This window comes from Perissodus microlepis, chromosome 9, assembly GCF_051167445.1.
Source record: "Perissodus microlepis isolate ML-2025 ecotype Zambia chromosome 9, ASM5116744v1, whole genome shotgun sequence".
NCBI classification, from domain to species: Eukaryota; Metazoa; Chordata; class Actinopteri; order Cichliformes; family Cichlidae; genus Perissodus; species Perissodus microlepis.
This window is the reverse complement of record NC_140469.1, coordinates 12,480,582-12,506,404: the sequence shown is the minus strand read 5'-3', so window position 1 is coordinate 12,506,404 and position 25,823 is coordinate 12,480,582. Positions and strand designations below refer to the sequence as shown.

The following is a 25,823-nucleotide window of genomic DNA, read 5'->3' as shown; positions in this document are numbered from 1 at the left end:
GTTCAGGAAACGGCCATTTCCAACTGGCTCCAAAAATGAGTCAGTGCCAGTTCACTCCCATGTTCCCATCCCCATTTCTACAGCAGATGTAAATTAATTTATGACCATTTCTTTTAAAGTGAAAATATTTTTGCTGAGTTTGTTTTTACAAATGCAACTGGCTAACCAAGTTTTCTAGCATTTACCATCCAACCTCTTATGTAAATGTGGCCAGGTTATAATCTTTCACATTTCCATGATTCCAGCACAAGTCAGGATAAAGTGGGAAAGAAATCTTGTCACAAAAAGGCTGCGTCTAGGCAGGAGAGGACCCAAATGCCAAACTCACCGAGACGGAACATGAACTCAAAAGCACAACTTTATTGCTGAAAACAAAGCCAAACGATACAAAACTAAACTTGGAAAACTAATAATAAATCATACATGAAAACACAGGGAAAATCACACACAGCTATGAGGGAGGACGCGACAATGAACACAGGAAGACTGAGGACTTAAATACACACATGAGGTGATCAGGAGAAGTGGCAACAAATGGGGGAACAGCTAAAACAAATGAACATAACGATGTCACAGGACCTCTTTCAAAATAAAACAGGAAACATAATGAAACACAGACATGACAACATGAACTTGGCAACAAAAGACATGCAGACATGAAACACATAAAGGACAAGGGAGACTTAACACAGGGGTTGAAAACACAAGGGGAAACTAATAAACAAATGAACTTAGAAAACCCAATGAATTTAAACGTAAACCATAAACATCAAAATAAACTAAAACTCAAAACGCTGGGTCAAAAGACCCAGGATCATGGAACATCCCTTACAAAAGACCGTACAGCTACAGAAATAAACCTTTTGTTTTATTTCCCTTCTGTTTTAATGCTACTCCCCAATCTTATATACAGACAGTAGCCCTGGGTTAAGCTGGTTTTAACTTTATGTGTGTGGATATGTAACTTCTATTTTTTTTCTTTGTTTTAACATATGCTATGATCGGGAGAGGTAAGGATTTTATACTATTTTCTTTTGTGTGGTTTAATACAGAGAAGAGAAGAGAAGAGAAGAGAAGAGAAGAGAAGAGAAGAGAAGAGAAGAGAAGAGAAGAGAGACAAACATAAAGCAGGCAATTTTATTTCAAAATGTTTCTAGCACTCCCCGTGTGTCTGGGGTCTATTCGTTGCTGTGATCAAGTCTAAAGTGTGTGAAAACTAAACCCAAACTGTGTGAATGTCTGCTCCTGAGGGTAGGACAACTTTATAGTCTAGTAAGTGTGTTTATCCCTGAGAAATGACTTGGGCACAGTGCGAGGAAATGTGTATATGTGTGGCTGTGTTCGTATGTGCAGCAGAAAGAGTGAAGCTGGTCCCTGTTGGTGTGGAACTAAATGTCACAGCTTGATTAGAATAAATAGTCCTATATGGGCTCTGGGACTGGGCACCAATGCACAGCAGGGCAAGTATGTGTAGTGACTCAGTGCTTTTGTTCCATTTCTTTCCCTCAGTTCCTCTTTCTGCCTATATCTCTCAGACGCGTGCATAAACACACATGCATGGACATTCTGACTTTACCTTTCTCTGACCTACCCGGTGGGTCTTTGGGCAGATGTGTAAGTCTGAACAACACAATCAGAAAGCTGTTACTGCCTCAGGACATGAACTTTACGCCTCGCAATCCCTCACATTCACACATTCACACACACACATGCACACACACACATTTTGCCACTCACTCTCTGTGTTAGTTTCAAATGTTAACTATGCTTGTTATATTATACTTCAGCAAGAAGCAACAAACTTTTACACATCTGAATACAAGCAGCATCAATATTATTTTTAGATGTGCTATTACATCCTATTATTCAGGAGCCGTTTTAGGAGCATGGCCATTGTGGCTCATGTACCTCCTGATTACTGCTGCAACTCTGATTTGACTCATTTGTAGCTGGTCTGAAATATTACCTTGCCTGTTTCAATCTTTGTTAAGTCTCACAATCAGATTCAGTTCATATGGAAAATTCTTTACCATGCAGTGCTTCAGATATACAGGTACACATGGCCTATAGGTCAAGAACTGAGAAGGCCTGGTTATTTCTCACATACTATCAGATTAGATATATTACATTTTGTTTCAGTGATCACAGTGATCCCTTTCATGCACAGAATTGTCAATATATATATTCTTCCAAATCATTTATTTAAAGATGCTCCTTAAAATAACCTAAATGTATCAAAAACAAAAATAATATATCGATAAACCTTTTCTTTGGCTGCCATGGAGTAATGGAACTTGGTAGCAATTTCCTTCCCTCTCTTTCCTCCTCTCTTCCGTCCTTTTTCGCTCTCTCTCACTGAGTGGGGATTACATTCCCCTGCCTCCAGTAGGGATAGTTTCATATCTCTTCACTAAATGCTAACAGTTCCATTAAGCACAACGGAGGACTCATTTAGAGGTCACATTTGTTTCGCTCAACTTCCCTTGTCATCCGCAGACCAACCGAGTGGCTGTCTCTTTCAGCTTTGATTCCTGTTATCTGACATGACCTTTCTGCTTTGAACTAATTGGTAAATTGCTATGGACTTTTTCATTCTAATTCATCTCCCTTTAATGACATGGCTTTACAAAAATGTCCCTATTTTTTTTTTTTTTTTTGCACTGTGTATTAGTTGTTCTCAAGCATGCCTGCAAAATCCACAGTGTTTCATTTATGATATCATAGTATGCGCCATAATACTAGCTACAAGGCATCAGGCTGGTGGTATTTTTGCTTGTGGCCAGTTTAAACATGACAACCACATAATTCAATTTAGCCAGTGAATCCATAAACCTACGTGACATCTCATTTATGGCCTTGATAATCCACTGCCCCAAGTCACGATTAGCTTAGTAGCCAGCTTCACATTATTTCCGCAACAGTTTATGGTGCAGCGTTTTAATAAACTAATAATATCTTCCAGAATGCCCAACAAGGTCACTGCAAACCAGACATAGGATGGAGAACCTTTATGTTAGCGAGGTGTACATTTTATTACCGTATGCTGAGGGAGTTTTGAGAATACAGTCAAGGCGCAACAGAAACAATGTGTGCATTTCCAATAGAAAATAACTTTATGAATCAAAACAAAAGGAAAAGGCAGGTCTGGTATGAGCTCCAAGAAGTCAGCATACAGGTTTAAACAAGTTTTTCAATGTTAAGTTGTAATAAAATAGAAGCTTTTCAGCCACCAGGAGCACCAACTAGTTTATGGCTTCATCTCCACACAGTAATAGAAGTGCAAAACATGTCTGAGGCCCATGTGCCAAACAACGTCCCCAGGCTGTATTGCAACACCTTATGTGCCCTACTAGAGATGGGAGAACAATGTTCAGGTGCCCATTTGAGTGCACTTGGCCTGCCTGGCATACATCCTGCCAGCTTCTACAAGTCACCACCAGGTGGGGATCACTTAACAGCTCAGGTCTTCTATTTATCCAAGTATCCGAGTCATTTGGTTGTAAATCTGATAATATGATTACAAATGAGTCAATCCATAACCACAAAATTCCCTAGTGTAATACCCACTTATGAACATGTTTAGGTTAGAACATGGTGGTAGGAGATATAGTAAATATTTCTTATCAACCAAGTGATATCACCTTATATACACTTATATCTATACATGTGCCCCAACTGCTCGCCTTGTCCAAGTGTGTGACCCTAACATTTCTGTCATAGCCAAAACATAAGTTATGGCAGGTCCCATGAGTTCCTATTCTTAACTTTACATCATTTGGTGATTCATCACCATTCATTATATTTATCACATTTATTTATATCGGCAAAACACATTGATGCTAATTGAAATATATTAACCAAAAAGTCAGAGGTATGCTTTTAATAGGGCACTGAAGGTTTAAGCTGCACAGCCAGTCAGACAGAAAAAAAACTGCAGGAGCAAATGCTTCCCACTGGCTGCCACTTACCACTAATGTTAGAAAAATGATAAATTAGTTCCGGCATGCTGTCTGGAGTCTATGTGTTCACGTGGGTGTGTATGTCTGCCAGTGAATGCTTCCTTCCTGTAAAGTGTTGTGTCGCATGCCAGGAGTTCACAGTGTGAACAGATGTTAGTCAGTATTGCCCTGGGTTTCTGCACCACAGTCAGGCATTTTTTAGGGTCCTCGGCTCTGAGGAGGAGTCCGTGGAGATGCCTGAATTGCTTTATCGAGCGGAACACAACTAAGGACACGCAGGCTCACAGCAGCTGCCAAGAACACACACAGACATGCGAACACAAATACAGCATTTGCTCCAAGCATGTGCAACACAAACCCACAAACAGCTGGGATACAAAAAATCCACATTTGGTATAATGATATAAACAAACACACACAACTCTGTAGAATAAGCACTCTTAAGTTAACTTTCACCCCAGCATATTTCTTACAGAGTAATGGCTTAACTGCTGACTGAATATGGCAGCTGTAGCTTGAACCCCACAGGAAACCCTGCTCCAGACAATATGGACTATCAGAACTGGAATAATCTAAAATTTGAAAGGATAACGAGAAAACACGTTTTAATACAATCTCCTTTTAATACAACTCTCATGACAGTTTCTTTTTTAAAAAGTAATACTTTGCTTCATTACAATAACACCTACCAACACTTTCCATATTTAGCTGCTGCTTGTCACCGAGACACAGATGAAGGAAGAGAAAATAACTGGTGATGTTGAAGACCATGGGAAAGGTTTAAGCTGTCTCTTTAGATAGCATCATATTCTCTCTGATCATTCACAGTTATACTGCAAAGACTAATATCTATACTTAGGCTTGCATGCACCCAAAGAAACTGGCTCTTTTGGAATGAAAGATAATGCCAATCAAAGTGACAGACAAAATAAATAAAAATGGTCAAACTCAGAGGTGTGTTTATACATAAGTACATAAAGGGGGACAAACGCACATCACAGGTCTGATTTGCTGACGCTGACACATAAGGATAGATGTGGACTCACTGTCATATAGTGAGCTGTCAGCACACAAGCACTAGCTAAGCCAATGCTCTATATCTGATGCGATAATCATGACATAACTGTGAGATGACAGCAGACAGAGTATTGGTGGCCCAGACACATGCATTTGCAGGCATAAATGCACCAAACAGGTGTTCAGATAAAACAAGAGTAAATGTTGCAGAAAGTAAGATTTTTGCTGAATTTTAATTTGAAGACTCAAGCAAAGAAAATGTAATTCAGTTCAATTCAGTTGTAGTTGTAAAATGCCACAACAGTTGCAAGTATATGTGTGAGAGTGATAGGGCCTATGGTAGTTTTAGTCAGGAGATAAAGATGCTCCAAAAGAAAAAACTCTCTGAAAAATATTTGCATATATGTAGACATCCCATCCACATATGGCTCCATAGTTCCTAAAAAGTATTTGAAACCACATATAATGATGAATAATAGGGTAAATTTTTCTTTAATGGCTTGACATGAATTACCAATCCAAACAAATTATAGTATCAATAATAACAACAGCAGAGCACTTTAAGGTAATGCAAGTCATCAGATATTAATACAATATGTAATTGTACCATCTTGATATACTGTGCTGATTTCCATCAACCCATTTTCTTAACTGGTTACCTAAGTGAGGGTTGCAGTAGGGCGGGAGCCTATCCTAGCACAGATGAGAGGCAGGGTACACCCAGGAAAGGCTCTCAGCCAATCACAGGTCTAAAACACAGCGACAGTTATTCATGCTCAAATTCAGTTAATTAGCAAATTGATTATTTAATTAATTTTCTCACAAAAGCACATTGAGGTTCCAGAGCTGAAGGTTTGAACCGTGTTGTCTCGTTGTTGCTGTGAGGTGCGACTGTAACACTCCAATGTAAAAGTTACAAATCTCAGTTTCAGTCTTTGATGATGGCACTGGGGTTATTTTTGAACGACTGTCAAGTTATATTTACGAGTAACCAAATTCAAACACTACCCTAAATAGGAAGCCTCTGAATTTATCCATAAAAAGAGTTCCATCTTAGTCTCAGCTCAAGTAAATAAAGTTCAAAAGTCTCTTTTTTGCTGCACAGTTTGTCTTCACCCCTCAGGTTTGCGTACTTATGCATTCAGCTGCCTGAGGGAGTCAGATGGATGTTGAATGCATATGAACTTGACTCTCTGACATGACAGCAAATTTCATACAAACTCAACAAAACACAACTAAACAGGCACACAAAAACCCAGAACACACAAAAAAACTATTTTCACCACCTTTCCACTAAACTTAACTTTTACTTCTTTTTTTTTCAAAAGTGAAAAGTGATGTGAATGCAAAAAGAAGCTCATTCTGTTTGAAGAAAGGTTCAGATACTCTTTATACTCGTTATCTCTTTATGTTAAGCGCTCTCTTTTCTCTTTTTTATCTAAAAATAATTACTCAACACAAAGGTCAGACCTACGTGTATGACTGAGGTCGTATTTCAATGGGTTTTGGGACTAATATGTTGATAAATATTATAATAATATAAAAAGCTTTCAATGGAGCATAAACAAAATAAAGTGGTTTTGTGGCCATGTAAATATGTAGGGGAAGGTGTGTATTGTCATACCTTCATGTAAAGACAAAGCATTTGTGATGCATAAACACTAATAAACACTTTAGTCTCCCAAAGTAAAGTAAAAAGTAAAGTAAGTAAAATTTTATTTATATAGCACATTTCTAGATAGAAATCACAAAGTGCTTTACAAGATATAACAGATTATAAAAAGAAAAAAAACAAACAAGATACAAACAAAGTTAGCAAAAAGCAATTTTAAAAAGATGTGTTTTTAGCTGTTTTTTAAAAGTAATCAATGAATCAGTCTGGCGGCCACAGTAGCAAAAGCTCTATCACCCCTAGTTTTCAGTCTCGTATACTGAGTGACAAGTAGGCCCTGACTACTCGACCTCAGAGACCTACTAGGGGCATAGGGCTGTAAAAGTTCAATAATATATGGTGGTGCTTGTTGTTGAAGAGCCTTAAAAGTTAAAACCAAAATCTTAAAATGGACTCTAAATTCGACAGGAAGCCAATATAACTGCATAAGCAACGGTGTTATATGTGAAAATTTAGAAGCTTTCGTCAAAAGTCTTGCTGCAGCATTCTGAACGATCTGCAGACGCTCCAAAGAACCTTTGTTTAAACAAGTAAACAGGGAATTGCAATAGTCCAGTCGTGATGAGATAAAAGCATGAATAACAATCTCCAGTTCGGTATAGGATATTATAGAGCTCAATTTAGAAATATTTCTTAAATGATAAAAACAAGACCGAACAAGCTTCCCTCCATGCACCCATGCAGAAATCATCCTTGATGTGCCTGCTGTACAACGTGTACAGTATATGTGTATGAAGTGAATGTGGCTAAACTGTGTGTTATGTACAGCATGTGAAAGTCTACACAGCTGTGTGGTACAGTGTTATTATTTCATACACCTGTCTATAGTATGTGTGCAAAACCCCCATTAACCAAGTGTTAATTACTCCATGCTCAAGTATGTATTTAAAAATAAAAATGAGACAGGTGTGTACTTTTTTGTGATTGATTTAACCTTTAAAGTGAGTGTCGTCCCAATCTATCCAGCTTACAAATGCACCCAACAGCAGGAGGAATGCTGTCCTTTACTAGCAGCATTATTTTATAAGGCAAAGAAGAAAATGGGCATACTGTAGTGCATTCATGTCATATTTGAAGTTGAAGATGTACAAAGATGGCATACTACAAACACACACACACAGAGAGGTTTTCTTGGTACCTAATGCTGCTCATGCTGCCTGCTTCTGATCCCAGCTTGCATCTCTCCAGCTGGGTGGCAACAATCTGACGCTCAGCCTCAAGTTCCCTGGTCAGACGCTCAAACTGAAGCTCCTGATGGAAGACATAAAAAGAAATTGCGTGTTAGGCGGAACATGAGAGAGAATGAGAGAGAGGAAGAAAGAAAGAGACAGAGAGCACTCGGGGTCTGCTGAGGAAGTCAGGTATTATAGGTCATCGAAACAGCTTATGGCTGGAAGACGGCTCTAAAAAAGTTAAAATAATTGTGCTATCAAACTTGACTGACAGGTGAGAAAAATGTGTTAGGCAATGTGTAGGCAGAGTGTTGTGTTTTAAAGTGTTCTAAATACGTGAGCAAAGAATCGCTTCAATCCCAGCGACTGTGTGGCGCTCGAGGGTCATGAATGTGAAGATATTTGTGGAATTAATTAAATGTATCGCTCCCAAATAAAGTGTGTTCCTATTTGGCAGGTTAGACAGTTAACAATGTCATTTACTGAAAAAAATATCTACTGGTGGGATTCTGTCTTTTTTAATCAATTTTAGGTATTTGTATTTTGAAACCTTTGTACTTAATGAAAAAATGCATTACTGCAGATGAAATTCTGTCACAAATCCTGACAGTAAAACAACCTGAGTCCTGACAACTTTTCAATATAATTAAATTTACTCTCATATTATCACAGCCACATTAAAAAAAAGAGCTTTATGTGTACTCTGTGAATTTAATGGTTCTGTCGCTACAGATAGAGAAGGCTTTTCAGTGAGTACAGTTTGGTGGGTTGCAGGTTACTGTCAGGATTTTAAGACAGAAATCGATGGGGAGAACTGCTTGTGCCGATTATATATCACTCTTAACCAAAACTTGCCTGCGTGTGCGTTGATGCATTAGCTATTTAATAATAATAGATTGGATTTATATAGCGCTTTTCAAGGCACCCAAAGCACTTTACAATGCCACTATTCATTCACACACTGGTGGAGGCAAGCTACGGTTGTAGCCACAGCTGCCCTGGGGCAGACTGACAGAAGCGAGGCTGCCATATCGCGCCATCGGCCCCTCTGGCCATCACCAGTAGGCAGTAGGGTAAAGTGTCTTGCCCAAGGACACAACGACCAGGACAGAGAGCCCGGGGATCGAACCGGCGACCTTCCGGTTACAGATACGCTTCCCAACCCCCTGAGCCACAGTCGCCCCCGTTCTGTCAGTCATCATGATCTCCAGTCACTAATTTAAGTGTCCAACCTAAATCCCACCTGCACTCCAACACCCAACAACACAATTTAATTTTTCTTTCTCTCCTTTACCCCTTTTTAATGAATGCACCCAATAACAGCTTACACACTCTCCTTTTCCCTGGCTTGGTGTCTAAAAACAAACTAATATATTTTTTGGAATTAGCTTAAGTGACATGTGTCTCCCAGGGTTGGGTATAACAGATTACAAACAGATTACATTGATCTGTGAAGTCATGCATTATTGTATTGTAGTTATGTTGTTGCTTGTTTGAAAAAGTTTCTTCAGGTATACGCAAATGTGCCTTGCAACCAAGCATGAAACAGCTATCCACTGCTGCCAACACCATTCTTTCAAAGCAGCTGCATTGGCAGCACGCTAACACAAACTGATGCTAAGTGTGATGTTAAAGCGGAGTGTGAGCCGACCCTAGCAAAGACAAAAACCTGATCTTTAACAAATGACAAAACAGTGAGTCAGGCTTGTAGCATCGCACCCTGTATCCTCCATTTCCACACATACCTGTTTCTGTGGTAGAGTCACTATGGTGATCACTCTGAAGTTTTTTCAGCTTTTCTGACAGCTTTGTGTTAATACTTAAACACTGAAAGAAAGATCTAACGTTTGTATGGTTAACTGACAAATACAGTACAATGCATACACACACACACACACACACACACACACACACACACATATATATGTTTCAGAGGTGTAAGTATTCTGAAGCCCATTTTAGACCCATTCCATTTTGTTAATAACTCACTCAGTTTCAGCCACCTCTATGATTTGCAAAGTAAGGTAATGCTGGAAATTTGAGCAGAGTCTATTAAACCCTCTGGGCCTGTAATTCCAATTTACGACTTTGTTTTACAGCAAGGTGCCTCTCTTCAAAGCTATGCTCTGTTCTGCTCCCCAAAGAGACTGCTTTGTCACCTTGTTTGCCATAGATGCAACTTGTTTAAATCCTCAAGGTGCAAAAATGCAAATCCCTGTACCGAAAATAGCATTATGCTAATTGATGATGTATTATGCCTCAATGGTAGAGTATCTTAAACACCTTCTGAGGTAACATGGTAATGTCTGAATGCTAAACCCAAAGAGAAACCTGTTAGGCAAGTTACAGTTAAATTATGCATAACCCTTAGTCACAGCTTTATTTCATTCATATTCCTCCGTCTTAGGCACTGCTATGTTAGTGATATATAATAACACTTTGAGGATAAAACTGTTCAAACAACTTTTTTTTATATCTTAATTTATTTCATCTGTTTTTTATTTTTTTCATCCAATCAATACTGTTCTTCTCATGTTTTCTGTGTTTTATTTATTTCATTTGTATTTCATGTGTATTTTTTGCCTTGTGTAAACTGCTATGGTGTTCTTTATTATGTCTTTTATTCATCCTTCTGTAAAACACTTTGGTCCATTGTGGTTGTTTTGAAGCACTTTACAAATAAAGCCAGTATGGTATGGCATCAGAAAGTTTCCCATTAGTGAATTGGCCAAAGGACAGTTTATGTTTACCAGATGACAGAGCTCGGCTGACTTGTCTAAGTACATGCCATTATATATTCTTATTAGCTAGAGCTACAAGGCAGCAAAAAGCATACTTACAGCTTATTACAAAAACATTTAGGAGTTTGTGCTCAACTAAAATTATGAACAGAATGCCTTTCTTTTATACGATCAGTAAACGCAGCAATGACAAAGCTCTTGGCAATCAGAAATTGTCAATTAAAAGGAGAGCTGGCTGCACTCATGCAAAAGTTTGGGCAACTCTTATCAAAACTTTCAATTGGTATGCAGGTATAAGATCAATTAAATTTATAGATGGGAAAGCCTCTTCAAAGGAACTCCTTAACCTTCTACAAATTAAAATAAGAAAAAAGCAGGAATTTTAAAAAAGTAGCAAATCGTGTTTGTATAATTAAAAGATGTAAGCTATCAGAAATGATGGAGGTGAAGATGAGCTTTGGAGTTCTACACCTCGATAAAGTTTCGATAAAGTTAAAATAGAACTTTTTGGCTTTAATGAGCAAAGGTGTGTTTTCAGAAAAAAAAAACGTATGTTGGAAGTAACACCTTTCGAACCACTAAGCACAGGGGTGTTTGAGGGTTGTGTTGCACTCGGTGACACAGGGAATATTTAACTTGTAATTAAATATTAACAAATCCTGACAGCAAACATCACAGTGGCTGTAAAAATTTAAAGAGTGTGTCCTTATTCCAATCCAGTCCTTACACCTTGACATGTGTTAGTCCAAGTGGAGTGGTGGTGAAGGATTTGTTAATTAATCCTTGGAGCAAAAATATAACAAACTTTGGGATACATGTGTCTTTCTTTCATATATATAAAATTATATAGTAGGGAATATATATTATTTACAAGCTTCTCTTTACCATCTGTATTTGCTGGAAACATTAAAACTGGCCAACTGGCTCTATGACTACATTTGCTAATTACTATGGATGCAGGGAAAGGATAACTGTTTTGATCCACTGGTAAAACATTTGTATTTATAGTTATTTGTAGCAATTGCAACAAAACTTAACTCTGAAGCCTGATTCTTGATCACCACATTGTGTTGTGTCACAGGCCTAATTGTAGCCTCATCACCATTCATACCGCTGCTTGAGTGCTAGCTGGATTGGAACCAGAATTACTGTGTGTAGGCAGAAGGTCTGCAATCCAGACTGAAATTGAACAGAAATAGTTTTCTACAGTAGGATAATGACCCTAAACACAGCTTGAATCCAGCCATGGCCCTCACAGTCTCCCTAACTTTAGTATTGCAGAAAAAATTACATAAGACAACAAGCTGAGATTGTGGCATGAGATGATCAATACAGGTTGGCGATGTTACCACTGTTATAACAAGGCTTAATGCTTAAAACTGTTTAGCAACTTAAAACGAGATGGTTTTTAAGAATACATGTTGTATATACTCACTCCTCCTCCCCAAAAAAACATTTAATGATCCAAATCCATAATATAACAGCTGAGTAAACTAGGCATTTTTCTGCAACAAAAGGAACCCTGCTCTGCTCACAACGTGTAAATGTAACTAGAAAGAAAAAGAAAAGTAGAAAGAAAAATAGAAGAAGGCTAAGTCTTCTAAAAGTAGAATGTAGAGTCTAAAAGTAGAATGAATTACAGTAAGTTGTGTTCTAAAACACAAAAACTAAAAGGGTTTTCAAAGATTTTGTACATGGTCATTCTCTTTAAAGTGATCCGAAAAAATCTGAAGACAAAGATTGGTTGTTTTTCTATACATTATTACAACTTTCCTTAAGTTTTGTGTCTGCTGGAGAAAATATATCCTCTTTAACAAGCTTTAAAATGTTTCTCGAAATAAAGCTAGTTGGGAATCACTGAATAACTAAATTTCAGAAGCTTAATTTATATGATGAACATTCAAACTTCATCATGTCTGCAACTCTGATTTCTCTTGCTTAAGTCCAAAGAAACATACTAAACATTTTATTTTGTATGATGGACATTACCTTGATATACTCCTGGACCCCAGCTCACCAGATCCAAAAATGATCAGATGGTATGTTTTGGTTCTCCTTATGCTTTGTCTGAATATGCCTGTCAAAATGCAAAAGATGTAAAATGACACTATACTGTGTAAGCTTTGTGCATGTGAGCCATCGCATCCCCCTCAAGAACAAAGAGGCGACACAAATCAGCAGCTGCAGTCAGCCACAAAGGTCTCTATGGTAACAGTACAGACCCCTCCACACCTTCGACATTATAAATTAGGCCCTGGCTCCTCCTACATGTCGCTCCTGCCCTTTCGCATACCTGAACTACTCTCAGAGAAATGTCTGCACCTTCATTTAGTCGCCCAGAGAAAGCAGACGGTGGAAGGGGTGGGCGATAGTCATAAGTGTATTTACAGAAGACTAAAGCATATATACCGTGTATAAATATAGTTTTTAGTGCAGATGCAGATGTTCATCACCAACATCCAGTAAACAGCAGAAGCTTCCTTTTTTATAATAATACTGTGTATGACCTGAATATACTTTGTTTGCAAGTGTTTTATCAAACTTAACTGGATGAAGAGTTTCAGCAACTACACAAACAAATAAGTTCCTCTCAAGGAACTGCAGGGTCACAGAAAAATATCTTTTCTGGAACTGTTTTTGAGGGGTTTTTTCCCCAGTGGACAGGTCTGACAGTGTTTTGCAGTGCCCCCTGGGTGCCAAAGTCAAGATCAGATAGAGGAAACAATTTAGCACCACCTGGAGGTAAACACCCAGTTTTCAACTTTCTTTTTGAGCAACATTTACTTGGCTTTGCTTCTTACTTCATTTAATTTGTATTTATTTACAACATAATTACTTCAAATTGATTCCTGCATACTAACACACCAATGGAGAGATAGAAACAGACCAGTATAAACACGTTGGCATCCAGTCGCACTAATCCAGGATTAATTTCTCAAATTTGTTGTTGTTTTTGTGGACTTACTGGACATACAAATTCATGTACACACAGATATGCGCTGTGTGTACATGTATGCATATGTTCATATAAAATCCAAGACATGAAACTCTTATACATCGAGAGACAATGTGCAGATGTGTCCCTGACCTCTCTGCGGGGAAGGGTGAGAGAAAAGAACATCCCCCACAGGGGTGTAGACACTGTCACATTATCAAATAGCAGCTCTACGTGCAAGCTTTTTCAAAAACTAAAAATACTAAAAAACTACAGAGAGGAGAAGAAAAACAGCTAATAAGAAGACCCAACTTCAAATCTTTTAAAAACACTTTTTTTTTAGCACTTAACAGCTTTGCTGCGTGAATTCAGAAGATCGTCTGCATAAGTGACAAGGACAGAACAATTTGCCTAGAGATAAGACCCAATCACTATAAGTGGCCTGTGGCCAGATATTAACTGTGCTGTTTTTGGATAGGAGACAAAAGGCAATTAAATAGAACTATGACCTTCTACTTGAGCAGTAACTTTCCATCTCTCTCTTGTTCTTTTACTCCTCTTCCTCAATCAGCAAAGAGGTGTGGAAAATCTCAGATGAGCTGAGTGGGATGAAGGAAAGAGAAGGAGTGAAGAGGAGTTTGTAAAAGGTCACTCTCCTCTTTTCTGTCACTCCCATACACATTAAAATTCTCCACACAGTCACAGGCTTGTTACTCCTCTCTAAACCAAACCTAGGCTATATAAACTTGAGGCTCACGCAGCCTACATTTGGTTCAGTTTTAGCTGAGATTCATTTCTGCCTCACTCCTTCCTCTGCTTGTCTTGTCTATCACTTTAATGAGTGCGCGTGTGCAAGTCAGGAGAAGGGACGCAAAGAGGAAGCAAGGACTGGAGGAGAGGGAAGAGAGAGAAAGGAGAGAGTAAGGAATAAAGACAGATCTCTGCTGATCAGCTCTACGGGATGAGAGCCACGGGAGAGATACCTGATCCACTCCTGCTAATGTACATGTGTCCGCAAGGAGAAGAAAAGTGAAGGCAGGAAAACAGATTACTGGAAAGGGCCTGCTCACGTTAATGACCCTTCCTCAAAAATTTGCTTATTGGGTTTTGTCTTTACAAAAGTATTTATTCTTACCTGGCATGGGGGTGTACTGTGTGTGTGTGTGTGTGTGTGTGTGTCTGAGTGTGTGTGTGTCTGTCTGTGTTTGAGTGAGAACTACTGCTTGTGTAAATAAAAAGGATTAGCTGTAAAAAAAGAAAGAAAAAAAAAGCCAAAAACCTCAATTTCCAATATCAGTACATTGTGTTTATGCCTTTCTAAGTAAGTAACCAGCTAACATTACTACAGTTATACTAAATATGTTTGTAAAAAGTTCCTTTTAGGGACAATTGGTGTAAGTACAAAACCACATAAATAACTATGTAAATAAATACTTATAATGGGCAATGATAATAATGGTAAATGGCCTGTATTTGTATAGTGCTTTTACTAGTCCCGCCTAGGGACCCCAAAGCGCTTTACACACCCATTCACACACTGGTGGAAGCAAGCTACAGTTGTAGCCACAGCTGCCCTGGGGCAGACTGACAGAAGCGAGGCTGCCATATCACGCCATCGGCCCTTCTGGCCAACACCAGTAGGCGGTAGGTGAAGTGTCTTGACCAAGGACACAACGACCGAGACTGTCCGAGCCGGGGCTCGAACCAGCAACCTTCCGATTACAAGGCGAACTTCCAACTCTTGAGCCACGATCGCCCCTTAATAAATAATACCTGTGAAATGTAAAATTATCCATAAACAATAATTTCACAGTTTACTACTTTTATTATCTTATTTTTCAATGGAATGTATATAATAAAGAATATTTATTATATAAAGATAACAGCAGTGTTAGGAATATATGGAAAAACACAGACATCGTGGGGTCTGTGTTGGTGTGTGCGTATCTCAGTGTTGGTGAGTGCATGGCCCTAGGGGTAAACACAGGTGAAAACTCGGCAAAAAAAAAAAAAAAAGAAATCACACAGCTCAGCCTGGCTTCATTCTGCATCGACTTTACTCATTAACACCTATTCTTTTTCCGTAACACATGATTCATCTTTGTTGTACACTGGGGACGCTACATTCTTCCTAACACATTGATGACTGGCCTTTTCGGTATCAGCCTGCTTCAAACTAAATTTAATTCACATTAGCAGCAATACCTCAGGGGTGCTCTGTGATTATGTGATTGTGGGTATAACAGTAATGCACTAGACAGCACACAAGTACTGATAACACTAAGCAGTTCCCTAAAAGACAAATAGGCACAATTAAAGGAGGTATCCCTATTGCAGCAGCAGCAACAACAACAATAATGATAATGATGATAAAAATAATAATAATAGTAGTAGTAGTAGTAACAAATCAAATAGCTGAATACTATTACTACTACTTTTTTGACATTTCCTAAGATCTGATTATCAAGTTAAGATCCAATAATCTGAAAACAGCATGAACGAAAGACACGAAATGTCTTCGTACTAAAATTACAAAACTACAGATTATAAAGTAAAGGTGTTAGCTGATAAATACGTGCAAATCCTGCAAACATATAATTTTGAGAAATTTGTAAAAAAAAATAAAAATAAAAAATTTGTTAGAATCAACAAAATGCATGCCACGAATGAATATGTAACATATATTACCCACACTGATAAGGTAATTAGTGTGAGGTAATCTTTGCATCTGAATAATCTTTCTAGTTTTGTCCTTTGCATTTGATTTCAAGTCACACCCTATTCCAACAGGACATCACAACTTGTGCAAATACAAGCGTTACTCTCCAAGACTAAATTGCCATCTTGTTTCTCCAATGTTCATAGCTGAGCTCACTCGAAAAGAGGCATAATGTCCCAAAAGGACAGGCTGACGAAAGCCTCAATGACAGTAAGAACCGAAGTTGCTTCACTGGAAACAGGGCAGATCTTACTTTTTGGCTAAAGCAAGATTACCCATGTAAGCAAGTAAAAATGAGTAACACCAGTATCTAATATAACAACAGTAATGAGTGATTTAAAGACATGAAGTGCAGTATTATTTTTAAAACATTTTCAAATTCTTTACACTTCACAAACATACTTCTGTTGTTAGTGCAGTGAGTTTGGGGTTTGTCTGCTGATATTCTTTGAATTTCCTGTTTTCTAGTTTGGGTTTACAGTCAGCAGTGTCTGGAAATACTGAACTGTCCCTGGTGTGGACAGATTTGGAGCCAATTATTACCATCTGAATTTTATGACTCATTATCATAGCAGTGTTTTCCTAAGGAGGCAGCAGACAGCAGCTTTTGGCAAAAAATCCTTTCAGCCTCTAACTATCTATAAGTAGCTTATCACACTGCCAAATGCTTTCTCTATTTTGTCTGTTTTTCTACATCTGTTTACTTAAATGTGTTAGTTGACGCAACATGACATCAATATGTGGATTAATTATAGTTTGAGTTATCAGTGTGGTATTCATTCACAAAGAACAACGTGACCTTTGCAAAGTGTCACAGAAAACTTCCACCTCACAGCACATTCTTACTTTCTGATATTTTTAGTTCTCAAACTTTCATTGCGAGCCCATCAAATCTCACTTGTGCGGTAAAAATGAGCACAATAATGAAATATCTCCAGCCTAGGCAGAGAGAAAATCAGGAAAACTGCTTGAAAGACACTCAAACAAAAAAAGCTGCATTACTAGGGAACGGAAAATATGCCATCATGAGGCGAGTACCTGGTGAAAAACAGTGAAAATATAATGCAAATCTTCCTCAGAGTACTGATATAGTAAACCACTGGTGATGACCAGAGAGATCTATAGGTGTTTGGATTTAGAATTCAAATGTTAAAAAAACTGCACACACCTGAGACGTATGACTGCCAACAGCTGGCCCATAACAGTTTTATATGGATTATAAATATTCAGCACACAAACACACCAACACCCTGACAGATCTCTCTCTCGTTAAATTATTTAAGGGCTCAGTGGGTAAAATGAAATCATCTCTCTCTAAGTCTCCAGTTTTGCTCTCTTGCTTACTGCTACTCTGTTGCACTCTCTCTTATCTGTTCCAGTACGTCTGTCTCTTTTCATTGTATATGCAAACAAGTGCATAGGGTTGTGATATGTGTGCATCAACCCTAAAGAACTTGGATAGCACATCCTATGCAGACATACGCACACAAAAATTCAACAAAGCACTGTTCATCTCCATTTTCTTACTTTAACAAAAAAGTTCAAACTGAGGTTTAACTTTTATTTTTATTTTATTGTACTTTTTATTGTGTTTTTCTTTAATATCAGTTTTCATTGCCAGTTCTTAAAACCCAACTCAGTTAGTTGCGCGTACACATGTGGGGATGGTAACGTCACGTATGTGTAAGTTTTGATCTGCTGGCTCAAAGTTAGAAGACAGCACGAGTGGATTCATGCTCGGTGAGTATGGGTTTGGCCACAGACAAAATGTCACTTGGAAAATGTCACTGCCTAAATGCCATTGGAGTGTGTGTGAGTGAGTGCATGTGTTCATAAAGAGCGTGAGAGAGAGAGGGTGTGTGGGTGGGTGCAAACTCACAAATACTTACAGCACACCCAGTAAACAGGTGTATACAAACCCAGGGGTTCCTCATTTGGGAGCATAATATTGTTTCCTAAATGCACTGATGATTCACCGCTAGCACATTGTCAGAAAAAACATAAAACAAAATCTGGATTCATCATATTCTTATGCTCATATACTGCACACTTTCACAGAGAAGCTAAATAAGAGCACAGCAATGCTTTGTTGTCCCTCACCATTTTGATATACGATTACTGATATAAATTATAGCATATGTTCTTTGGGACTTTGAGTTAATGTGCAAGCTTAATGTGGGCAAATATGTAAAATGGTTGTATACTATTATATTCCAAAGACAAAATGTATTCACTCATCTATGGTTAGTGGCAGCCTAAAGATTAGAAAAATGGCTTTTGACCAGAAGGCAGCAAATCTGAATTTTACAGACCAGCTGGGGAATTCTGGGCATGTAAAATAAATGTGTAAACACTCTCCATCTCTCAACACTTACTGGCATTGTGCCCTTGAGCAGTGCGCTCTCCCTCTTTTGGCTCCAATGGAGCAGCTCATTGAAATAAAGTATAACAGTAGACTATGGCTGTACTGAGAAGCTGCCAGGTGAGACTGTGCAGATGCATGAATATGAAGCAGGGTGATTCTAAAAAAGAGCAAGCGTGCTCAGCAAAAGTCGTCCATGAACAATGGATTACAAAAACACGGTTATTCACCCAGCACAAGTCTTCCCTGCCTTCTCTGTCAGCTCTTTCCCCTTGTGTCCTCTATCTCCACCGCATGATGTGACAGGGGACTCGAGGAAGGCCCCAAAGGTCATTCATCCACTGGCAATCACAAACACTTGTTTTGATAGATTAGCTAGTGCAAACCTTTGCATGCTCACTCAGACCTAGGTAGACAAATACCCACATACACACAGAGCTGTTGAACCAACAATACATGCATTCACTCGGGGAAGCTTTTTAAAACGAGGTCTAAAGGAGTCAAAATTCAGCTAAAATGATAAAAAAAAAACACATTCCAGGTCCAAGTAAGCAAGAATTATAGAAATGTTTGCTGACAGGCAATGTTGCAGACAAAAGTGCATCTGCAGCCTATAAACTAAAGGCTTCTCTCTTGCAGGAAAAAAAAACCACCCAGCAGCTGACAAGCAGAGATGGGCAGTAACGCGTTACTTGTAACGCGTTACTGTAATCCGATTACTTTTTTCAAGTAACGAGTAAAGTAAGGGATTACTATTGCAAAAACGGTAATTAGATTACCGTTACTTTCCTGTAGGAACGCTGCGTTACTGCGTTACTAAAACCGTGATTTTTTTGCGAGAATGTCTCATGACAGTGAGTAAGCGAGTGCCACCTTTGTGACAACAGCTGTGTGCAGATCAACAGTGCATCATATATGAGTGCGGGAGAGAGTATGAGCGTGCAGCGTTTAAAGCGTGGAAGTACTGACCTTTGAGTTTGATTCCATAAAAAGTGACAAAAACATTAACGTCTGTTGTGCGTGGGAAGAAAACTTCTTTTTACAGCGAAAAAAACCCCTAAACAAGCACCGAGTGCGCTACCACGTAATGGGAAATTCACAGAGAAGCTGCCGTATCCTTCCACTGACCGCTGCGGCACACCTGCACCAGAGCACACCTCCGTCTACCTTACTCCTGCTTTACAGGTGAAAAAAGAGCAACATGACCGCTGAGTCTTTGATTTTATTTGTTTTCTGCTGTGTTTTACTTGCATCTATTTGAAAGACTGAGTGTAAACACAAAAAAAATATTTTATTTTATGTGCTGGAATGTGCAGAAAATAGGTTTAAATGTTAAACTAATTTCTTCCAGTCAGAGAATGTTGCATATAATTTAATTTTTGCTTGATGCATAAAGTTAAAAGATTAAAACTGATAAAACAAGTTTAAAAAAAAGAGACTTTTCCATTTGATTACATTTTGTATGATGGATTATGCAGAAAAAGTAGAATTGGGCTGAAAGATCTATTTCTTTATCACCTATTCAGGTTGTAAATCATGTTTTTAAAAGTAACTAAGTAACTAAGTAATTAATTACTTTTGAAAATAAGTAATCAGTAAAGTAACGGGACTACTTTTTTGGGGAAGTAATCAGTAATTAGTTACTGATTACTTTTTTCAAGTAACTTGACCAACACTGCTGACAAGTAATGGATATAGAGAGATGAAAAAGAGAAAGGTGAACTTTAGCCAATGACAAACCTATTAGCATAAAAAGATAACACTGCATATACATTATTTTTACACAGAACTATTAAATTGGTTTGTGCAAGGAGCAAGCAGCAAGCAAACTTTTCAGCTGAGAAGCCAGCATGAAAATAACAAAAGTGCAGTTCCTATAGTACGTGTTTATTATTACATTTTATTATGGTTTGAAGACTGTATTAATAGGGCCAGGGTCTCTTTTAGTGGTAGGTGTGTCTGCAACGCTTCACTTCAGCTAGTTCAAAGTGACGGCAGTAGAACCCTCATCTTCACGCTTGTGGGGCTGGTTCCTTTTGGAGCATTTCTCATGCATTAATATGCCAAAGAGTGTGGCTTACCGTGTGGTTACCTGTACTAAAAGCCCATCCAAGAAATCTGTGGTCCAGATTTGGTTAGTGAAACAATTTATTTTATTATTCTTCTTGGAATTTGGTCTGTGGTCGTAACTAGTTAACCACACTCTCCTGATAATTTAGCACTCTTATCTTTCTTTTGTATACAACCATTTCTGTATACATGTTTAGGAAGCACACATACACCACAAATCTAATGTAGGAACACTTGTATGTTTCACTTACAATTGCTGTTTATTTTTGTATTCACATTCACTTTGGTTATGTTAAGTGTAAAAACTACTTGGTAATGGTTGTAAAAACAAACAGTGCTATACCTTTCACCATTCTCTAGGCTTTCTAGGAGGCTTGTTCTACAACATCTTCACGGGACAGTTTATATTCAATGATGCAATGATACCATGAAATGTAGTAAGACCATGCAGAAACAACCTAGGCCATTTTCTGAAGGAGGGCATCTTAAAGGAAAACATGTCACTTGATACTGAATAACGGATAGGGGACTTCAATACTATGTGGATATTTATGTACTAGGCGTTCCCCACTCTGGCAGTCTGCTAAAGACAGTATTCATTTATCAGAAACGACACAAGCATTTGATCAGTAAATGTATGAGCAGGTATATGTGAGTGTTTGTTACACTGTAGGTGCATGACAGATATGAAAGTTGTGAAGCCTAAACTGGTGAGACAAGCTTGACAGGCTCTTTGGCACTCCTTTCTATAATGGATAAATGGGCTAAAAAAGCTTCTCTGCCAGTTACTTCACTGACAGTGAATCACATAATGTAACATGTAAACAGAAATTCAACTTGATGATGGAAAATGGGTACATAACTTCATATTTACTGTTTCTCTTGCCCACCTTGTCCATATATCTCTTCAGACATACACTCCTTTCCATTAATCTGACAGCGTCTGAAAGTGCTTGTTCATTTATGGAGCTGCTTACTTTTCCATAAAAGTCCAGACAGCAATGTTATTACTGTATATTGGGTCTTGTAAATTTAAAAAGCATTATCAATATGATACAAGTCTGGATGCATGCAGTCGCGGTAACAGATACAGGCACGTAAAACTGAGTAATGTCTGAACTAGGTCGGCTGTAGTGCTGACTACAGTCAGCGTTGACTCTATAATTTACATCAATGTTCAGTTTTTTGATGGTAGAAATGATGTAAAATATGGTCATTTCATTGACCTGAATCAAGAGACTTTATTCATCCTGAGGTTGGCTTTGACCCTCGTTGCCTCCACCATGATGAAGTCAAGAGGACATCTCATCTGATCATGGTTTAGTTTGTTGATCTGCTCTAAAATAAATGCTAAAGGTGATGAAAGATTATCATTTTTAAGAACATTTTCAATATGAATTAGACCACTGTGTACACTATTAACCCTCATGTCTCCATTTATTGTCATTTCTGTTCTAATAGTGAATATGTCTCTGAATTTAATACACTATATTAATTAGCCAGAAAAATACCTTTTTTTTTCAACCTCACAGTGTTTCCCTGGCTCAGCGTCAATATCAGTAATACCATGAAATTTGGGGCTTTTATAAAAACTGAATGGGGGAATCAGATTAACTGCTTGTTTTCAGTGAATCGAAAGCTGCGATGATTCACTGCTATGAGAGGCGTTATTTTTCTGCGGGGACACAACACTGGAACAGATTGCCATTTGCTACCACGTGAGGAGGCTCTCAAAAAATCTGTAGTTGACTGCCGTAGCCCTCGCACATTTCTAAATCTAACAAATTAAATATCACGATATTTATTCTGGTTTTGAAATAAAATCAGACAAGCTCAACAGCAGGAAGTGACAGTTGTTATTTGAAGTGAGGAGATACTCTCAGAAGATATTTAAGTAGACTTCACTAAATATATTGTTGCAAAATTTTGTTCTGTCTGTGCTGCAAAGCAACACGTCTAACTTATTTAACTGCCTGGAAACAAACTACAAAATACAGTATAATGAATGCATAAAGGCCATAAAAACAATTGTTGCTGAAGTGTATCATCCAACGTCAACTCAGACCTTCACACTGGTGAGCCTGTACAGCACATCCTGTACAGGCTCACAACGATGCACTGAAATCACCAACAAAATTGTATTCAGTCTGAGTCAAAGATAAGTGTCCAATAAACACAGTGAGTAATGAAGGCTTCAGAAAAATGGTCAGCACGGTGGACAAAAGGTATGTTATCATCTCGCGCAATTATTTTTCCAAAGCAGCAAAACGTCTGCTGTATGCAAAACATCAGAGGGGAAATAGAGCGAGATCTCAGAGCCGCCGAGTACTTTGCTCTGAGTTTTATTCACATCCATCCTGCAGATACAGCCAATGTGAGAAGGTGAGAGACTTTTGCTTCTAGGAGATTTACCTAGGCCAAGTTAATAAACACCTTATTTGTTTGTGTAGATGTTCTAATTAATTTTAATGTAGCAACTTGTAAATTTTATATATATCTTATGTGCAGCACTTTGTGATTCTGTCTAGAAAGGTGCTATATAAATAACATTTTATTTATTTTTTTATTTATATATTTTTTCTGTTTATACTGTTCACATGTATATAGTGCTGCAGAGCTGTGCACCCCCCCCCCCCCCCCACATGTTTGCACTGAGTTGGAGATGCTCTGTATCTCATTGTACAACTGTATAGTGACAATTCTATTCTATTCTATCTAAAACAGTACCTTGTTGATTTTATTTTTTGCTGAATTTGGGGAATTCTTTTAATTTGTTTTTTGGATTTATCTTTTAAACAATTCACTGAATTTAGGTGAGTTTTCTTTTTTAAATACAGCTTTTATCTCTCAGCCCGCTTACATAACTTCTGCTGAAATGGATTTACCACCTAACTGGTCAATTAGACTTAAAAGCATATACACACATTCTGTGTAATGAAGAGAAAAAATAAACCCCAGGTAATTAAAAAAAAAAAAAAAAAGAGGGACGTGAGAAACATTATTCGGGAGCTAAGTATTTTTCGTACGCGTATTATTTATTCAAATACGATCTGAAGTCCTTTTCTTTTTTCCATAATTTCGTATTGGCAGGCTGAAAGGCCCAAACATTGATCACGATAATAACAGTGAGAGATCAGAGGATTTCTCTTTAAATGTGGCTGTAAGCAGGGATACAAGTTAATGTTTAAACATGTCTTCTGGTTCAGAAAATAAGTGTTCTCTCATCTTTACACAGTGACGTGGATAGGGCCCTTTTCAGAGGCAGAGGTGAGCTAAACCAAATTAACCTGTATGACTGTACACTGTTCTTCACTCTGAATGGTGTATCATTTTCCCCAAGCTATTTTCTTTGGACTATTTATGTAATTTTTTCCCCCCATCTTCTCATCTGTTAACACAAACACTTTGATCCAAGTGGAGACACTTCACACAAAAATGACATCTGAGATTTACACTGGAATAAGATTTAATTAACATGAACTGGAGAAGACCTGTAAAGAAATGTTTTCTATATGCAGACGTGTACACAAAGACAAACTAAGTATGGGTCATTCGAATAGCGTCTTCACCATGACCCTTTCAGAATCAACCACTTCATTACCCAACACAGCTCTGTCATAAAAGATAATGTGGACACCTTTAAATGTAATGCACTCCACAACCATAAGTCAGCTTTAGCTTTGTAAAACTGAACGTACCTAATAGATTAGATGGCTAGTGTATATGTATAAATATGTACACTAAATAAACAAACACACACAAATCACACTTCCCTGTATATTACATTTGTTGACTAGATCTTTGGCCTTTAAGCGAACTGTCTCATTTGTGGGTTGTGCACACAAACAGAGATGTAATCTCTAAAGACAAACAGTGAGCTGGCGACTCTACCACTAATTGGCAACAGAGAGGCTGTCACTGAGTGGAAGACGAACACTGCAGCCGTGTTGTCTCATTAGAAAGAGAGATGGGGAGAGAAAAATGGAAGAGAGAGTAAAACAACAAGATAGCCAGTGAATGTGGGGGGAAAGGGTGGGGTGGAAGGTTGACTTCAGCTAAATGATAGCTTGGAAAAACTGCATGCAAATTAAAGACACACAAACAATAACCAGTGGCAAAATGCATTCACCCATAGGCATTGAGACAGTGTATATAAATATAGTATAGTACAGGAAACCAGTACTCGAATATGTGCTTTTGTTATTTGTTCTGCTTTTATTCCAAATCAGCTCAGCAACATATTAATATTTTATTTTTCCCTACTTTGTTTTAGATGCCTTGGATATACAAATCTTGCCACCTAACAACCATAAAAACTTAACCAAACAGAAACACTAAAACAAAGCACTCGTACATGTGATTGCTGCTTTTTTCAAAGCAGTGAATATAAAAATTTAAACTTGGGAAAAGGGACTGATTAGGACCTAAATTTTAGTGTAGGATTGCTGTTGATATTTTGTTTTAATCGAACCCCACAAATGTACCTGAAACAGGAAAATCACAATCACCGCAAGCTAAAAATGTAAAACTGTATCAATGTGAAAGCTGCTGCCACACGAAATGCCAAAAGGATAACATAAACGACTGTCCCAGTGAAGTTCATCTTAACAATACCAATCTTATTGCAGAGGTATTACTAAGGTCACTGAAGTGAAGCAACAGTCCAAAGACAAGATTCAGACTAACTAGTTCAGAATATATGTATTGTTTAAACTTGAAAGGTGAAATTAGCCGCTTTGAAAATGCATGGTGTTGAGCCAGCCATGACAGAGGGGAAGAGAAAACAGAGAGTATAATGAAGATGAAAAAAGAAAGCAACCTAATAGCACAATGTAAGACCTGCAGTTAAGCTTCTAAATAATATGCCCCCCCCCCCCTTTCAAGATCAAAAATCACTCCTTTGGGATGCATTTAAAGCATCAATGCCCCAGTGTTTCCAAATTGGTCAACACAGCGACAAACCGGTCCCACAAAGTTTAAAAGAATGAAAAAATACATGGTGGGTGACTTTGGGTGACATTTGGGTGACTGCAAGTCAAGAAGACAACCTTCTCATTAGGGATACTCCAGGGCCATGTACTGAGTCAGAGTGGTGCACAAGTTTAATTTCTTATTTTCAGACTGCCAATCTGTAGTTCCATCAGTTGGTAAAATTTAATTAATCATTGATTTTCTT

At 38.1% G+C, this 25,823-nt stretch overlaps 1 protein-coding gene across 2 annotated transcripts in view; it reads right to left on the bottom strand.

The window, feature by feature from the left end:
- ctnnd2a (catenin (cadherin-associated protein), delta 2a) overlaps positions 1 to 25,823 on the bottom strand; it is a 247,700-nt gene that overhangs the window by 158,222 nt on the left and 63,655 nt on the right. For both annotated transcript variants that reach the window (XM_084939063.1, XM_084939064.1), the window contains exon 3: positions 7,787 to 7,899. In XM_084939063.1, the coding sequence (XP_084795189.1) occupies positions 7,787 to 7,899 (113 nt within the window). The remainder of the gene's footprint in view (positions 1 to 7,786; positions 7,900 to 25,823) is intronic.